This window comes from Rhinolophus ferrumequinum, unplaced genomic scaffold (assembly GCF_004115265.2).
Source record: "Rhinolophus ferrumequinum isolate MPI-CBG mRhiFer1 unplaced genomic scaffold, mRhiFer1_v1.p scaffold_56_arrow_ctg1, whole genome shotgun sequence".
Taxonomy (NCBI): Eukaryota; Metazoa; Chordata; class Mammalia; order Chiroptera; family Rhinolophidae; genus Rhinolophus; species Rhinolophus ferrumequinum.
In genome coordinates this window covers 131,815-147,639 of record NW_022680421.1, presented here as the reverse complement: position 1 = coordinate 147,639, position 15,825 = coordinate 131,815, and the positions used below count along the sequence as shown (strand labels likewise).

At 49.7% G+C, this 15,825-nt stretch overlaps 2 gene segments (V, D, J or C); both read left to right on the top strand.

The window, feature by feature from the left end:
- The first annotated feature begins 7,565 nt into the window (after positions 1–7,565).
- Positions 7,566–8,082, top strand: LOC117020017 (immunoglobulin heavy variable 7-4-1-like). The segment is given in 2 exon segments: positions 7,566–7,668; positions 7,751–8,082. Coding segments are annotated over 2 exon segments (378 nt in total).
- A 5,941-nt stretch (positions 8,083–14,023) lies between these two features.
- On the top strand, positions 14,024–14,628 carry LOC117020016 (immunoglobulin heavy variable 3-11-like). The segment is given in 2 exon segments: positions 14,024–14,136; positions 14,240–14,628. Coding segments are annotated over 2 exon segments (435 nt in total).
- Positions 14,629–15,825: the final 1,197 nt, after the last annotated feature.

Sequence of the window (15,825 nt, the reverse complement as noted above, 5' to 3'; positions counted from 1 at the left end):
TGTTTTAGTGACTACTGAAGAGTTTCTGAAAGTGGGAAGAGACTTGTGAAGTGGCTGCAATAATCAAGACTGTGTGTCATTGGTGGAGGGAGAGACACACGTCAATGGAGCAGAATGGGTGGGACCCTGGATAAGCCAAGGGTTTCCTGATGTGACACAGACAGTACAGCCCTTAGAAAAGCAACAGGAAACAGGACATTGGGAAGGACTGGCTTTAATTGTGGGATTATATTGATACCAAAGTTGACTAAAGTATTATAAATCGATTATGTCTATAAATGTTTGCTCACTGCGTATATTTAGTCTGTTCACTGTCAGCATGTGTCTGCGCAGAATGTTAATCACTTTAACAATTATTACAAATATCCTAAAGTTTTAAAAACTGATGATCTACTCAACTAGCCCAGCATTTAGTTTTATATTCAGAGAAGTAGGGCTTGTCTTTGACCTTTTCCAATTTATCTTATAGACCATGGGCTCTTTCATCCCAGACTCGGAGGCTGTATGAATTCAAGAGAGAGACCCTACTGGGCCCATCAGGACCAGGGGAGCCTGACTCAGTCCCTCCCCTCTTATAGGAACAGGCTGCCCCACATGCAAATTTCTCCCCAGGCTCCAGGGTAAAACCCTCCTTGGGCTGTGAGCTCCCAGCTCTCTCCTCACACAGGGCTGAGGTCTCTGGGGAAGGCAGAGCTGTGGTCTAGAAGAAGATGGCACTGCTGGGTCTTCTCCTGTGCCTGGTGACAGCCCCCCAAGATGAGGGTCCCAGGTGTCAGACTCGGGTCTGTGGGATGGATGTGACTGCACGTGAGTGACAGACTGATTCTCCTTGTCCCCAGGTGTCCTGTCCCAGGTGCAGCTGCAGGAGTCGGGCCCAGGACTGGTGAAGCCCTCGCAGACCCTGTCCCTCACCTGCGCTGTCTCTGGATTCTCCATCACAACCAGTGGTTACTGCTGGCACTGGATCCGACAGCCCCTGGGGAAGGGACTGGACTGGATTGCGATCATATGTTATGATGGGAGCACAGCATACAATCCGGCCCTGAAGAGCCGCTCCTCCATCTCCAGAGACACATCCAAGAACCAGTTCTCCCTGCAGCTGAAATCTGTGACCACCGAGGACACTGCCGTGTATTACTGTGCGAGGGACACAGTGAGGGGAAGTCAGTGTGAGCCCAGACACAAACCTCCCTATAGGGGACAGAGGCGCTGGGCTGCAGGGGTTCTCAGGACACCAGGGGGCGCTCAGGGTCCATGGCTGTGCTCGGACCTCCTGGGGCACTTGTGACAGTTGAGCTGAGGAAGGAACCTGAGGGCAGGTGGTACAGGGAGGAAGGGGAAAGCCGAGGGAGTGTCCTGTCACCATGTAGACTCAGTTCTATTTAAAAATATCTACTGCTAGTCACTCCAGTGCGTCTAATCGAAACAATGACATGGTGTATTAACACTTCAAACACAATACACATTTACACATGGCATACATGTTTTTTTGCTGCATCTCTTACATTGGGTCTGTATTGTGGGCAGGAGTCGCATACAGCTGACACTACAGGAAAGTCTCAGAATGTACGGCCCTGTCTTGGTTGTCTTAGGAATCCTCAGGTAAAATAATAATAATAAAATAGAAAACTCCAGGTTTACTTGTTTAACATTAGGTAGGGTGAACTCGGTATAACAAATTAATCTGAATTGGACATTAGAACTCCCATATTGTTTTCCCAAAGAACCTGAGAACACATACATCCTTCTTTCCCCGGCAGTTTTCACCCGGCAGTTTTCAGGAATGCAGGTCCCCAGGCTTCGTCCCTAACTCTATGTTAAGCCCAGTGTCCTCAGGAGGAAAGAGAATGAGGAGAGGAAAGCCTGAGCATCTGTGGGTGAAGCAGCTGGGGCTTCACTGGATCTTCTCCAACTTCTGTGGCCATCGAAGTCCAGGTCCCTGGGCTTCCTGAGAGACACGTAATAGATGAGTATTTTCTGGAATGCTATTATTGTCACACACACTCAAATATACACACACTCACACATACGAGCACACACAGTTCTTAGTGCATCTGTTAGTAGAAAATATATTCTTATAAAATGGAAAATGCAGATTCAAAATGTTTCATTTCCTTTTTCCAAAGAGAATTCCTCATGTTATTCAATACCTCTGTTTAAACTACACTTTTACTTTTTATTTATCTATCACTTTCATGTATATTCTTTTTCCGTGTAATTTGCAAATATTTCCATCAATTAAAAATGTCAAGTTCTCTCACTTAGCTTGGACTGCCAGAAAAAAAGCTCACAGGCCATGTGGCTTAAACAAGTTACTGATTTTCATTGCTGTGGAGGCTGGAAAGTTCAACATCAAGATGCCGGCTGATTTAGGTCCTGGCGAAAGGTCTGACCTGGCTCGCTGTTGACCACGCTCTTACTGAGTCCTTACGTGCCTTAAATGGTGGCAATGGAAGAGATCTCTGTCTTCTTGTACAACACTCCTATCCTATTGGGGTTGGACCAGCACATTCTGACTTCAGGTAACCTTACTCGTCTCCTCAAACCCTATTTCACACACCACCATTCAGCACTGGGACACCAACATACGATTTGGGAGGCACCCGGTTCAATCCACAACATCCCACCTAGGGTCCCCTCCTCACAGGCAACGACATGAGCTGTACACAAACAGACCCACGTTATGACATATTTTAGCATCGACTCTAAACCCTAAGGTTTAAAGCGTGACCTAAATATAGTCCCATCAGACCCTGGAGAACTTGAGCTGTGATTCATCCTGAGGCAAAATTCCTCGAGCTGTGAACCTAGGAATCCAGACAAGTTACATGCTTCCAAAATGTGATGGTGGGTCAGGCAGAGGGGAGACGTTCCCATTCTGAAAGGGTAATTAGGAAAGAAGGACGGAGTGATGGCCCCAACCTGGTCCAAAACCTGACAGGAAAATCCCATGGAACATGAAGTTTGAAGAAGAGTCCTCCTTGCCCGGATGCCCCTTATTCTGCACCCAATGGGGTGGTGGTCCCACCTCCCAACCCCACTGAGGTGCTGCCTCACTGTCTGGACCCACCAGAACTGTCTCACCACGGCTGTGCTGGCAGGGGTCACACATCTGAAGCGCTGACAGGACGGGGGTCCCACCCAAAGGCTTTGGTTGTTGTTTGTGTTGCCTGTTGAAACAGAGGAGATGGTTTAAGTTTTTGAAACCAAGAAGTCAGCCCTGATAACCTCTAAATTTCATTCAAGGTCATTCTTTTCTTTTCTTCAATGATATTGCATTTTCACAGCCAATTTGAGTTATGATCCTGTTGTATAAAATCCAAATAAACCTTCTTTCGTTCTGCCCCCCTTCTCATCCCCGATTATTATTAAGTGACAGTGTGTCTGCTGGTATAACCCCATCTCTACTCCCGGTTCATGTTGAGACAGCTGATGAAATCCATGAGACACGCCCTTGGTTTTTTTTTTCAATCAGATTGTTTTCAGCAACACCTCTCATGCCCTCTTCACCATAAGCTTTCTGGATTTTGGCAATATGGATAGGCTGACAGTGTTTCTAATCTCCAAATTCTGATCAGCATTTGAGTATTACTGCCATCATCGAGTCATCTGCCTCCCTCACATTTTAGGAGAAGCAGCCAGGAGGAGCCAAGCCCCTCCTACACTTGGCTTAGAAATCTCCTCAGCTGAACATCCAGTTCCATTGCTCACAAGGTCTACCTTCCACATGACACAGGAAACCAGTTCAGCCAAGCTCTTCGACACTTTATAACAAGGATCACCGTTCCTCAGGGACCCATAACGTGCTCCTCATTTCCATCTGAGCCTCAGCAGAGTGGCTTCTTAGGTCCACGTTTCAACCACCACTGTGTTCACGATGATCTATGTATTGTCTTAGAATATGGAGCCTGCTTGACAGCTCTCCAGTCTTCTTTCTGAGCTCTCAGCACAGTGACCTTTCACATCCCTTCACAGCAATCTTGGAATTTTCACATGTGCATTTGAAAAATCTTCTACCTTCTACTCATCACCCACTTCCAAAGTCACTAACACCATCTTAAGTATTTGTTCAGCAGCACCCCACTCTCAGGACCAAAACTCCATCCCGTCTGCTCAAACTTCCATCACAAAACCAATGACCAGGTGGCTGAAACTACAGAAATTTATTTTCTCACATTCGGGGGCTGGGAAGTCCAAGGTCTAGTTGCCAGATGAATCGATTACCAGTGGGAACTTGTCCAAATGGCCAGAGAGCTGACTGCTCACTGTAATCTCATGTGGTGGTGACTGAGACAGACATTTCACTTTCCCTCTTGTAAGGCCACCAATTCTAGCAGATGAGGCCCCAAACCTTATGACCTCACTTAACCATCAGTACTTCCTACAAGCCCTTCTCCCAGTACAGGCCACTGGGTCTTAGGGCTTCAATATGTGACTGGTGGGGGAGAGAATTCACTCCATCACAAGCTCCCCAGTTATAAATACCTGTGAAGCAGGATTCATGACCAGAGGGAAATAAGTCACATTCCTGATCATCCTGACTCAGCCACAGGTTTCAGAAGGCAGAGCTAATGAGACATCCTCACACTTAGATCAGAGCCTCTCAGATGGGATTTGGGGCCCCGTGTCCAGTGCATCCTGGAAGCCAAGGACACCTCCATCTCGCCACCCTGCTCTGCACCCACCTGGGAAACAGCATTCTCACTGCTTGGCTTGTGATTAACCAGTCGGAGCTCCTGTCCCTGGTGTGAGGCTGCAGGGGCACCTCCTGGGTCCAGCCAGGGACACGGATGCCCTTCCAAGTGTGACATCACCTGAGGCTTAACAGGAACCTGGCCTGTTGTACTTTCCGTGTTCCAGCTTCCTGGGAGGGACTTGAAATCGCTAAGACTTTCAGTGACGCCATGTTCAGTTCTGTCTGTCCAGGTGCCACTTACACTTAGTGAGGAGAGATTCCCACCTCTAGTAACAGGTCAAAGATAACCTGTGAAGGTCTATCTGCTTTCTGCACCAACATTAAAGATCTTGTAAATCATCACTCCCATTCTTAGAAGAGAACCAGGAGAAATGAAGATCAATCATGTCTCCTGAACCCGTCACAGAAGTAAAATTGCAAGAACAGCCTCCACTGTGATAACTGGAAACACAGACACATCCAGAGGGCAGGTGATTCTGCTCACCTGGGGCAGAAGCTGCTGGAGGCTCAGCTGGTAGGAGCACTTCCAGGTGAGTATTCTGAGTGGATGGAGCACACGGGTGGGCTCCTGTGGGGGAGGGGTCCCGGGGCCACACCCCACACTTCTGGGGGCTTTCCCTCCAGACACATGCAGGTTCTCCAGGGAGGATGCATGTGGGTCCCCTCATGTCCCTGACAGGGGGAGGGGATGACGAACATTGAGAAATCCACCCAGAACTTCCCTCAGGCAGACCCTCCAGGGGAAGGACTTTTCCAGAACCCTATTTTGAGTGGTGGGTGGGAATTCTTATCTATGACAGACCTGGGGAGGGGGCACAGTTACCAGGGTAACTCTCATGCAGGAGACCCTGCTTGCTGTGCCATGTGTCGTGGAGGGCGGCCTGCGGGGTCTCTGGTCCCGCTCCCCACACAAGAACGCAGGATGTGGTGAGGCCAAAATGGAACACCCACGGAGCCATAGGTAGGGGAGTCACACCACTATACTCTCGCTGGCGGCTGGGTAGGAGATACAGGACGCAGGAGCCACACAATTCTCAACCCTCACTGCGCTGCTTGCAGGCTCAGCCACCATCTAATTGCCAGCCCCCATTTTCTGCTAGAGTAGCCACAGCAGTTATATTAGTGGCCAATGGCTCACTGGTACAGCTGACGGCCAACTAGCCACAGCTGATGGCCATTTGATCACAGTCGATGGCCATTTACTACCTGAGCCAGCACCTTCCTATGTGAGGCTGAGAGCCTGGAAACTGCTTTTTGGGGCTCTCTCCCCACAGTAACAGAATCAGGAAGAGACTGTGGGTGCTGCAGGCGGGAAGGGAGGGGTCACAGGGAAGTGAGCTGACCAAGGGAGAGCCCTTGAGGAAGTCACAGCAAGACCCAGGGGACCACCTCACAGCTGTTTAATCCTAAGGATACAGAACGTCACACACACACAGGAGGAGCCTCACCTGAGTCAGCTGACAACGGTGCTGCCTCCTCCTACGCTAACTTCTCAGGTACCTCCCCTCCCGCAGACATGGGTTCTCCAAGGGACGCCCACTGCAGGTGCGGTGAGGGAGCAATAGTGTGATTGGGCCTCGTATCTGACAATCTGAGGGACAAGGTCGGTCCATCTCATGGGTCCTCTGCATAGGGCCCATGGGCTGTGAGAAAAATCAGAGCCACGGTGTAGGTTCTTCCCGAGTCTGTGCGTGTGTCACATTTCCTGGGGTTCTATTGACAAGAGAAGTCACACACCCAGGCCTAGAGTCAGATTGGGGGACGGCCCATGGACTAGGCACAGGGGGAAAGGACAATTAGGGGTTCATTACTGCTAAAATTTTCCACTCTCTGTGTGTGTCTAATTTATTCACGAGCAGAGGTAGAGTGGGCTGTGAGATGATGTGGGATTCTCAGAAGTCACCTTCAGCCAGAGGAATTTAAAGGACGTAAGAGGCCCCCAAAGCCCCTTAGTTTCTGGACTCAGGACTGTGTCAGTGATCTGCTGGCCTCAGGGAAAGGTCTCCCTGGGGGGTTTTATAGAACCTTTGTTCAAGGTCTCCCTGCAGTTTCATTGGGGTTTAGTGAGGCCATTCACTATTTCCAGAGATGATCTCAAAGCTTATGGCGTCCCCGAGGGAGCATTGTGAGGTCAGGCACAGACACTTAACACTGGACTAGAGACGCTAGAGGTCACGCCCTATGAGCCCAGAGCGGACCCACCCTGCAGGGTGCAGACTGGGCAGCAGGGGGCGCTCAGGACCCACCAGCAGGGGCTGCAGCCCCAGGAGCAGGTGTTGAGGGGAAAGGAAGGGGGCTCCTCTGAGGGCCTGGGGCTTCCTTCCTCTTTATAAAAACATCTAAAACAAGATTTGGGCAAGGACTGCTGAAGTGTCAGTAAATATCCTACTGTACTGGGAGAATTTACAAAACACGAGGGGTAATAAAATCAAATTTAAATTGGGGTTTTCATGACTACAAAAGGTCTTACAGCAAAAATGTGAATGGCAAGGATCGCTTTACTAACTTGAAATTTTTAAAACTGGGGACACAGACTGACCCCCGGATTGAGACATTCAGATCAAAGCCCAGAACAGGCTCAGATGGTCTCCGTGTCATTCAAAAGGGGGTTCTGAGTGAGAATCACGTCCTGGGGGGGCTTATTTCTCAGTGGGAGGAGCTCTGTCTGCACACATTCAGGGACCAGAGGTGACAGATATCCCCCCATAGGGATTAGGACTTGGACCCTCAGACGCCCACTGATCATGGTCCTGCGTCATCGATCTTCTCTCACGGGGACCAAGTCTTCAGCTATGAAACCCTCTGCTCATGAATATGCAAATGAGCCGAGGTGGGCGGGGTTAAATACGGACATGTCTGGGCCCTGAGACCATCGCCCCACAGCCACACGCTCCCCTACAGACGTCCTGACAGCACAGCCCTCACCATGGACTGGAGATGGACAGTCCTCTTCCTGGTGGCAGTGGCGACAGGTAAGGGGCTCCCCAGTCCCTGGCTGATGAGGGGACCTGGGCCAGTCACGGGGGATCCATCCACTCCTGTCTCCTCCCACAGGTGTCCACTCCGAGGTCCAGCTGGTGCAGCCTGGGGCTGAGGTGAGGAAGCCTGGGGCCTCCGTGAAGGTGTCCTGCAAGGCTTCCGGATACACCTTCACCAGCTATGCTATGCACTGGGTGCGACAGGCCCCAGGACAAGGGCTTCAGTATATTGGATGGATCAACACAAATACAGGAAACCCAACATACGCCCAAGGATTCTCAGATAGATTTGTGTTCTCCATGGACACCTCTGTCAGCACGGCCTATCTGCAGATAAACAGCCTGAAGTCTGAGGACACGGCTGTGTATTACTGTGCGAAGGACACAGTGAGACGACCCACATCCTGAGAGTGTCAGAAACCCTGAGGAGAGGGCAGCTGTGCAGGGCTGAGGAGACGACAGGGACAGCTGGGCACAGCCTTTCTTTAACTTAGGGTTATGGATAGAGAGACAAAGGGACTGCTTTCGTAAATTACTTTTGGAATATTTTCAGTTCTGCATTGGCAAACCAACTGCTAGGAGGAGAGAAAATAATTAAACTTTCTGTAGTGTTTACTTATTTTCATTGTGTATATATGACGACGATGGTGGATTGGAACATGACATCCCTGAACTGAGTCCTCAAAAGATTCCAGAATCTTCTGCTTGGAGGAGTCGCAGGCGGCTCCCGCTCTGTGGTCAGAGAAGATAAACTCCATCACAGTCTAAGGGTCACGGCAGGAAGCAGAATGGAGGACAGAGAACACAGAAGCCCTGAGATATGTCCCCGCCCCTGGTAGTCATGAGAACGCAGGCATCCACAGTCATGAGTGTACGTGTAGGACCTGCTCTTTGGTGTCTCTGGAAACTGTCCCAAAACATCACAACATGGGTTTGAAAGGCAGACTTATCCTCTTACTGTTCAGAAAATGAGCTAAACTGGGTCTAAATCACAGTGTCCCCAGGGCTGTGTGCCTCCCAGAGGCTGCAGGGGCTCTTTCCACCATCAGAGCTGCATCCCTTGCATTTGGGGCTCATGGCAGGTCCCTAGATTTCCCATCCGTCCCTGTGTGGCTTTTGTCCCTGGAGCAGAATCTCCCCCACCTTGTTGTTCCAAGTGTGGTGTGAGGGCTTCACTGTCCATGCACTGGAGATGGACAGTCCAAATTTTGAAAATGTGATACTTTACGAATCTTAGTCTCTCCATCCTAAGATTCGTAATGTATCACATTTTCAAAATGTCTTCTAGTTCCTGGGTTCAAGACCTTGATATCATAGGAACCCCCTTGGAGCAAGGACAGCCTCTTACACAGGGGAGATTAATTTCCTTCATTGGAGGACAAAATGGAGGGTCCACGTGCCCTTCTTCCTCTGGCTGGTTTTCAAATCACTCATTGTAAATAGTTATACCCCATTGTGGGCTATCCTGGGGAGCCTGCCCTGGGCCCCAACAGTTTTATCCTCTGAACGTCCCAGGAAGTCTCGTGTAGTGAGAGCTGGACTCCTGGCTGTGGAGAGAGACAACGGGTGGGAAGCTGAGCGCTAAGACATCTGCAAAGGAGAGAAGGAGTGTGGGGAGCCATAATTTCCTGTTATTCTGAAGCCTTGCAAACTGGCTCAGTTGTTATCTTTGCCTGCGACTGGTGGATGTTTACAAGTTGCTGAGGAATGTGGTGAGAATGGCCAGTTTCTCGGAAACAGATCACTGATGGCTATCAGGATAATTGATAGGCTATGTTATGGGATAATTGCTTTGGGGAGCTTTTAGTGATTTGTAGTGTCTATGTTAAAGTTAAAAATTTACGTTCAATGATGTAATGCATTCCACTGTTTGCTGACTAGTAGTTGTGCACATACTCTTAGGGTATATAAGTAGTGAAGGTGAATAAAGCCGGTGCTTCAGCATCACTGGAGACCGATCGATCGCATCATCAACATTTGTGTGAGTGTCTTTGTTCATTCCCACTCCCCCTTTCGGGCTTTTCGTTGATTTGTGGCTGCTGGTCAGCCTCAAAGGAGACAGAACGAGGATGACAAACAGGAAAGGACACTTTGCAGCTCTGTCCGCAAACCAATCAGACCAGTCCCCATCTCTGGGGACAGGCCTGTCCAGTGACACCTCTGCATCATTGATCTGATGGAAAGTGTGAACGATCCTTTTAACAGATTGAGTGAGATTCCGTGTGTCCCGTTCATTTTACAGAAAAGCAGCATTTTCATCAGTGACGACACAGGCTCCTCCTCCTGGGTGGTCAGTGTACCTGAGGCACCACAGACACTCAGGGGTTCACGCCCTGCAGTTTGCACAGTGGTGGGGAGCTCTCGTTCCATTGCCCTGGACAGACTTAAGGTCACTTCTCCCAATTCACAGACTCCAAAGTGTGGGAATCAGACCCTCAATGTTGAAAAGAACTTGGACTTGGGATACACAGGTGGACTTCCTACCATTCTCATATGGCAGGTGTAGGGGGCACAACATATGAACACAGGGGCCTAAATGTGTAATGTGTCTGCTTTCAGTGTGGTGTATGTAGGGACAGAAGGAGCCACATAGCCGAGTCCACGTCGTCCTGACCATTTTGGTGGGATCCCTTTAATACTTTAATCACACACACAAAAGTAAACGACCTTGCCTCACAGACAGGGTCACGGTGGAATCTGTAGTTCTCAGGATCTGAAGTATTTCATGAGTCATGTCAGTGTCTCCAGCCTCCACGTGCTGTGTCAGTGTGTGAGAGCAGAATGGGTATGAAATAGCTGCTGTAGACAGCCTGTCATCGGTCTGCGGTAGCTGTAAAGCTTGGTCTTGCCGTCTGGCCAAGTCAGTCCACGTTTGGTGCACACACACAAACACACACACACACAGTACATGGTAACAGGCAGCTGACTGGGGAGCAGCTGCAATAACCGAATCCCACTGGGGAGGTGGGTGAACCACCAAACACCTGGTCAGCTGGCAGGAACCTGGGCCCAGAAGATATTCACTTAGTCTCCTTGGGAGGTTTGAACGTGTGGACTCAGACCACAGAATTTGATGGCAATAGTGTCCTGATATGTCACCAGGAACGTCCAGTGTCATATCTGCTTCCAGTGCTCAGGGGACATTTTTCTCCTGTGTCTCCCTCCAGGTAAGTACAGTCCTTGAGCTTGTGTAGAACACCCTGGGCCTGATTGACTCAGCAGCGGAAGAGGCCGAGTGATGTCTGTGTTGTCATGGACTCCACACCCTGTCTGTCACAGGCATGTCCCCAGTCCACCAGGTGTTCACATCGGCAGGAACACCGCCTGGTGCTTTTGCACTATTGAGGTGTCGTCATAAGCAGCCATCACATTGGTTAGTTAATATCACCAGCGTTTGGTAAACTGGCATAAGAGGGCGTTTAGTGTCTGCACAACCTGTTGAAAAAGACAGTGAATAACAGCAGGACACAGGTTGAAAAGGAGTCATAGTAGAAACACAGAGAGGGAAGGTGGATAGAAAGAGAGCAGCACTCCCCAGGCAGCTTTAGAGTAAATAATAGTGTGAGAGGTGTTAACTCATGAGAGAACTGTTTCCTACATTTTCACAGAGTGTCCATGACGGTTATTTTAAGGAAGAAGTGAAAGCCAAGTCTCCTAACCTATGACCTGGGGAAAGCTGTCACATCATGGTGCCATCTGCTCTGGGGCCTGGCCAGTGGCCCTGGAGGTGCCAGGTTTCAGGTCACCTGCAGGGACAGCTTCCAGTGGCCTTGGGGTGATGCCCTGGGTCTGTTTAGAGTGGGCTGCATGGATGCAGGAGGCCTTCCCTGTTCCGTGGACGGCAGTGCAGGTGGTCAGCAGCCCCGCGTAGGTGCTTCCCAGGGAGCTGACCCTGTGTTTTCTTCTAAAGCCCTGACTGACACCTGGTCCTGGGTACAAATGGACAACAAGGCCTGCTGGTCAGGGGAGGTCACACCTCTTACCTGCTGGCGACACGCCTCACGCACAGTAGGTAGCTGTGCACTTAGCACTTCATGGCATCCGATCGTTCATTAAGCTCCTATAATGCTCACTCTATCCAAGAATGGAAAGGTGACAGGTGCCAGCAGACCCTGGTTCCCTGAAGACTATTTCAACAGGGATCAATCCAGGTCCCCTCAGTATCAGTCATGTTTGCTTTTGTTCTGTTTGTCAAAGCTGATCACACACCCAGGCCTATTGTGAGCTACAGAGATGAAAGGCAGATTTGGAGTTGCTAGCACGAAATTAATTGTGTGTGTGTGTGAGTGTGTGTGAGTGTTTGTGTGAGTGTGTGTGTGAGTGTGAGTGTGAGTGTGTGAGCCACTGAAGACCAGATGTGGAGCAGGCTTTCAGCTCCGTGAGTCTACACCTGCAGATACAGTCAGACGTGACCTTAAACCAGAGGAACCTAAAGGAGATGAGAGGCCCCCAAAGCCCCCTGAGCTTGTGGACTCACGACTGTGTTGTTGCATCTTCCAGGCCTAGGGTGAAGGGGCTCCCTGGTGGTTTCATAAAGACCTTGCATGGGGACAATGTACAGTGTCATAGGGTTTAGTGACGCCAAAGCACGGTTTCCCAGTACGATGTGAAAGCTTATGGTGTCCCTGAGGGAGCATGGTGAGTCAGGGCACAGACATGTAACCCTGGACTAGAGACGCTAGAGGTCATGCCCTGTGAGCCCTGAAAGGACCCTCCCTTGCAGGATGCAAACTGGGCTGCAGGGGGCGCTCAGGACCCACCAAATAAGAGCTGCAGCCCCAGAGTAGTTGGGAAGTGGGAAGGGGAGGGGCTTCCTCGGAGGGCCTGGGGCTTCCTACCTGTTCATATAAAAGAAAATATTTTAAAACAAGGTTTGTGCAAGTACTGCTGAATGTCTGTAAATATCCTTTTCTATTGGGAGAATTTACCAAACATAATGTGCAATAAATTCAAATTTAAAATGAGTTTCCATGATTCAAGGCAAACACTGAGGTCTGGGACTGACGGTGATGGCAGGTGAGGGCAGGTGTCCTCCTCCTCAGTCTCCTGGTGGAGACCCAGTGGGCTGTTTGCACAGGGCAGTGACGTGGTGTGGGGATGCTGCAGGCTGGGGAGGACACACCAGGCCGTTGTCAGAATTGACATCGACTTTGAAATACAATCAGGGATCTAATTTATAATATTGACAGACTGGGGATTCTGGTGGACTGTCAGTCAGTAGGTGTCACAGAAGAATTTGGGGTTATTTTAGTTTTCTGCTTTGAGGAACATGCATGTGAACATTTCACTAGACACAATGTGGCTGACAACATACACTTACATCTTCCCCCTGCTATGTCCACACACCAGTAGATTTAGTATCATTCACTCAATTATATATTGATATTGGCACTTGTCCACATGTCATCAAAACTGAGCAGTTCCAAATATACCCTCGTAGATTCACTAAGAGTTAAACGTCTTCGTTCCCCCACTGTGAAGTCACAGCCCCACACTACTGACAGGGTCCCTTGTCCCTGCCATGGTTGCTCTTTCCCTGCCTGCTAGTCTCCTGCACGAGAAGCCCACCTGAGCTGGGCATCACCACAAGTCCCTCAGGTGGGACACTGAGAATGACCCAGCGAGAGGACAATGGGTGGGGCTGTTCCTACTCGTGCTCCTTGCTTCCCGGTCCAATAAAATTTCTATAGATTCAGGTAAGACCTGCATCCTCCTGATCTGTGCCATTTACTGTGGTGAAATATGCATCATTAAAGCTACTACAAGGAAATAAAGGGACAACTGGTAAGTAAAGACAGACAGACAATAACATGCAAAATGTAATACTCATGAAAACACAGCTGCATTCTTAGGTAAATACTACAATGCAGAATATCACATGTGTTTTTATTACAGGAAAGAAGTTCTGGAACCTCACCTGGCATGTCCATCCCTGCCCTTGAGTGGGATGAGGGAGCAGTGGGGTCCATGGGGAGGATACTGGGGCTCCCTCTCAGCTGATATGTGCCCTTGGACACATCACACGGCTCCTCAGGCTGCCGTGTGCAGCTTTACCTCTGCAACATGCAGGTGGGATTGATACCTCGGTCACTTGCTCTGGGTGCTCACACACAAATGAAATGAGGTCATGGGTGCTGAGCACTCGCTCCAGCACCATCACGTATAAGAAATCATGTTTTCCTGAACTCTCACGTGGCCACCAACTAACCAGGACACTCACGCCTGCATGAGGCCCCGCCCTTGTGTAGGTGTCCAAGCCCAGAGCTCCCTATATGGAAGGAGGACATGCAAATAGGGGCCCCTGTGCTGATGAAAACCAGCCCAGCCCTGACCTGCAGCTGTGGGACAGGAGCCCCAGCCCCGGGATCCCCAGGTGTCCCCATTCCGTGATCAGGACAGAGCACAGACGACACACTATGGAGTTTGGGCTCAGCTGGGTTTTCCTTGTGGCTGTTTTAAGAGGTAATTTATGGAGAACAGGAGACTCTGAATATGTGAGAGAATATGAGTGCGAGAAACAGTGGATGTGTGACAGTTTCTGACCAGGATGTCTCTGTGTTTGCAGGTGTCCAGTGTGAGGTGCAGCTGGTGGAGTCTGGGGGAGGCTTGGTGCAGCCTGGGGGGTCTCTGCGCCTCTCCTGTGCAGCCTCAGGTTTCACCTTCAGTGACTATGGCATGAACTGGGTCTGCCAGGCTCCAGGGAAGGGCCTGGAGTGGGTCTCATACATCAGTTATAATGGTGGTTACATAAACTACGCCGACTCCGTGAAGGGCCGATTCACCATCTCCAGAGACAACAACAAGAACACGCTGTATCTGCAAATGACCAGCCTGAGAGCCGACGACACGGCCGTGTATTACTGTGCGAGGGACACAGTGAGGGGAAGTCAGTGTGAGCCCAGACACAAACCTCCCTGCAAGGAACAGGGGGGGCTGGGCTGCAGGGGTTGGTGAGGACACCAGGGGGCGCTCAGGACACCAGGGGGCGCTCAGGACACCAGGGGGCGCTCGGGACACCAGGGGGCGCTCCAGACCCACAGAGAACAGGTGTTCTCCTGGGTGGGGAAGGGGCTCCTTGTTGGGAGCAGCGATTTCCTCTCAAAGCTCTCAGCTGCCCCCAGGAAGAACACTTACTTCTTCTTTGTGGCTCTGTTTTCTCATACTCTCACTGGAGACAAGTGAAGAAGGGACATTGTTTTCAGATGACATATCGCAGTGACTTGGAACCACTCCTTCAACAAGTTCCTGTGTGTCCTTTCTTTACTTCTTGAAAAAAAAACATCCTGAAGGCTCTTCTAGAAAGGAGCAGATGAGCTCTTGACAACTTTAAGTAAAATGTCATGTTGAGCTCTTCAATACACAACAAAATGTGCCCCCTAGTGTGTCTGCTCACATAAATAGTGATCAGGTTTCATGCTGTTCTCACGCTACTTGATCAGCACACACACACACACACACACACACACGGACTCACACACGTGCACTGACACTCACACAGGCTCACAGACACACACACTCACACACACACACAGAGACACTCACACACAAGCACAGAAAACTCACACGCTCAAACTCACACACACACAGGTTTTAGAAAAAGAAATACATTCAAACACAAGCCGTCATACAAATGTGTTCTGAGGGCACATGATGTTGCACGTGGTTTCCTTGGAAATGTGTCCAGACACCTTCCACGTGTTCATGGACCCTCAGCAATATTCTCGGGGCACATGGTACGTCCTCCTAATATTGTTACTACATGTGCTTTAGAGATGACCTTTCACTAGAATTTGTTTTATTTTTACCCACTACAGTAACAATTATTATAAATAAAATATTTCTCCATATCTTCAGAAATGATTACCACATAAAGTTTGATAACATCCATCATCTCATATGGATATAAGAAAAGAGAAGAAAACAAAGAAAAGAACAAGGAGGGAAAGTGTGTTTTCCTTGTGTTGAGTACTTTGAGGGTCGACTCCCTCACCGACGTCCAACACACCACACAGCAGTGTTCACTGCAGCCAGCGAGTTGTCCACTACATCCCGGCGCTCACTTCTCCTGTAACTGGAACTTTGTACCTTTTCATCATCAGCATGCACTTCTCCCACTGCCCAGCCCCCACCCACGGTCACGACACATACGAT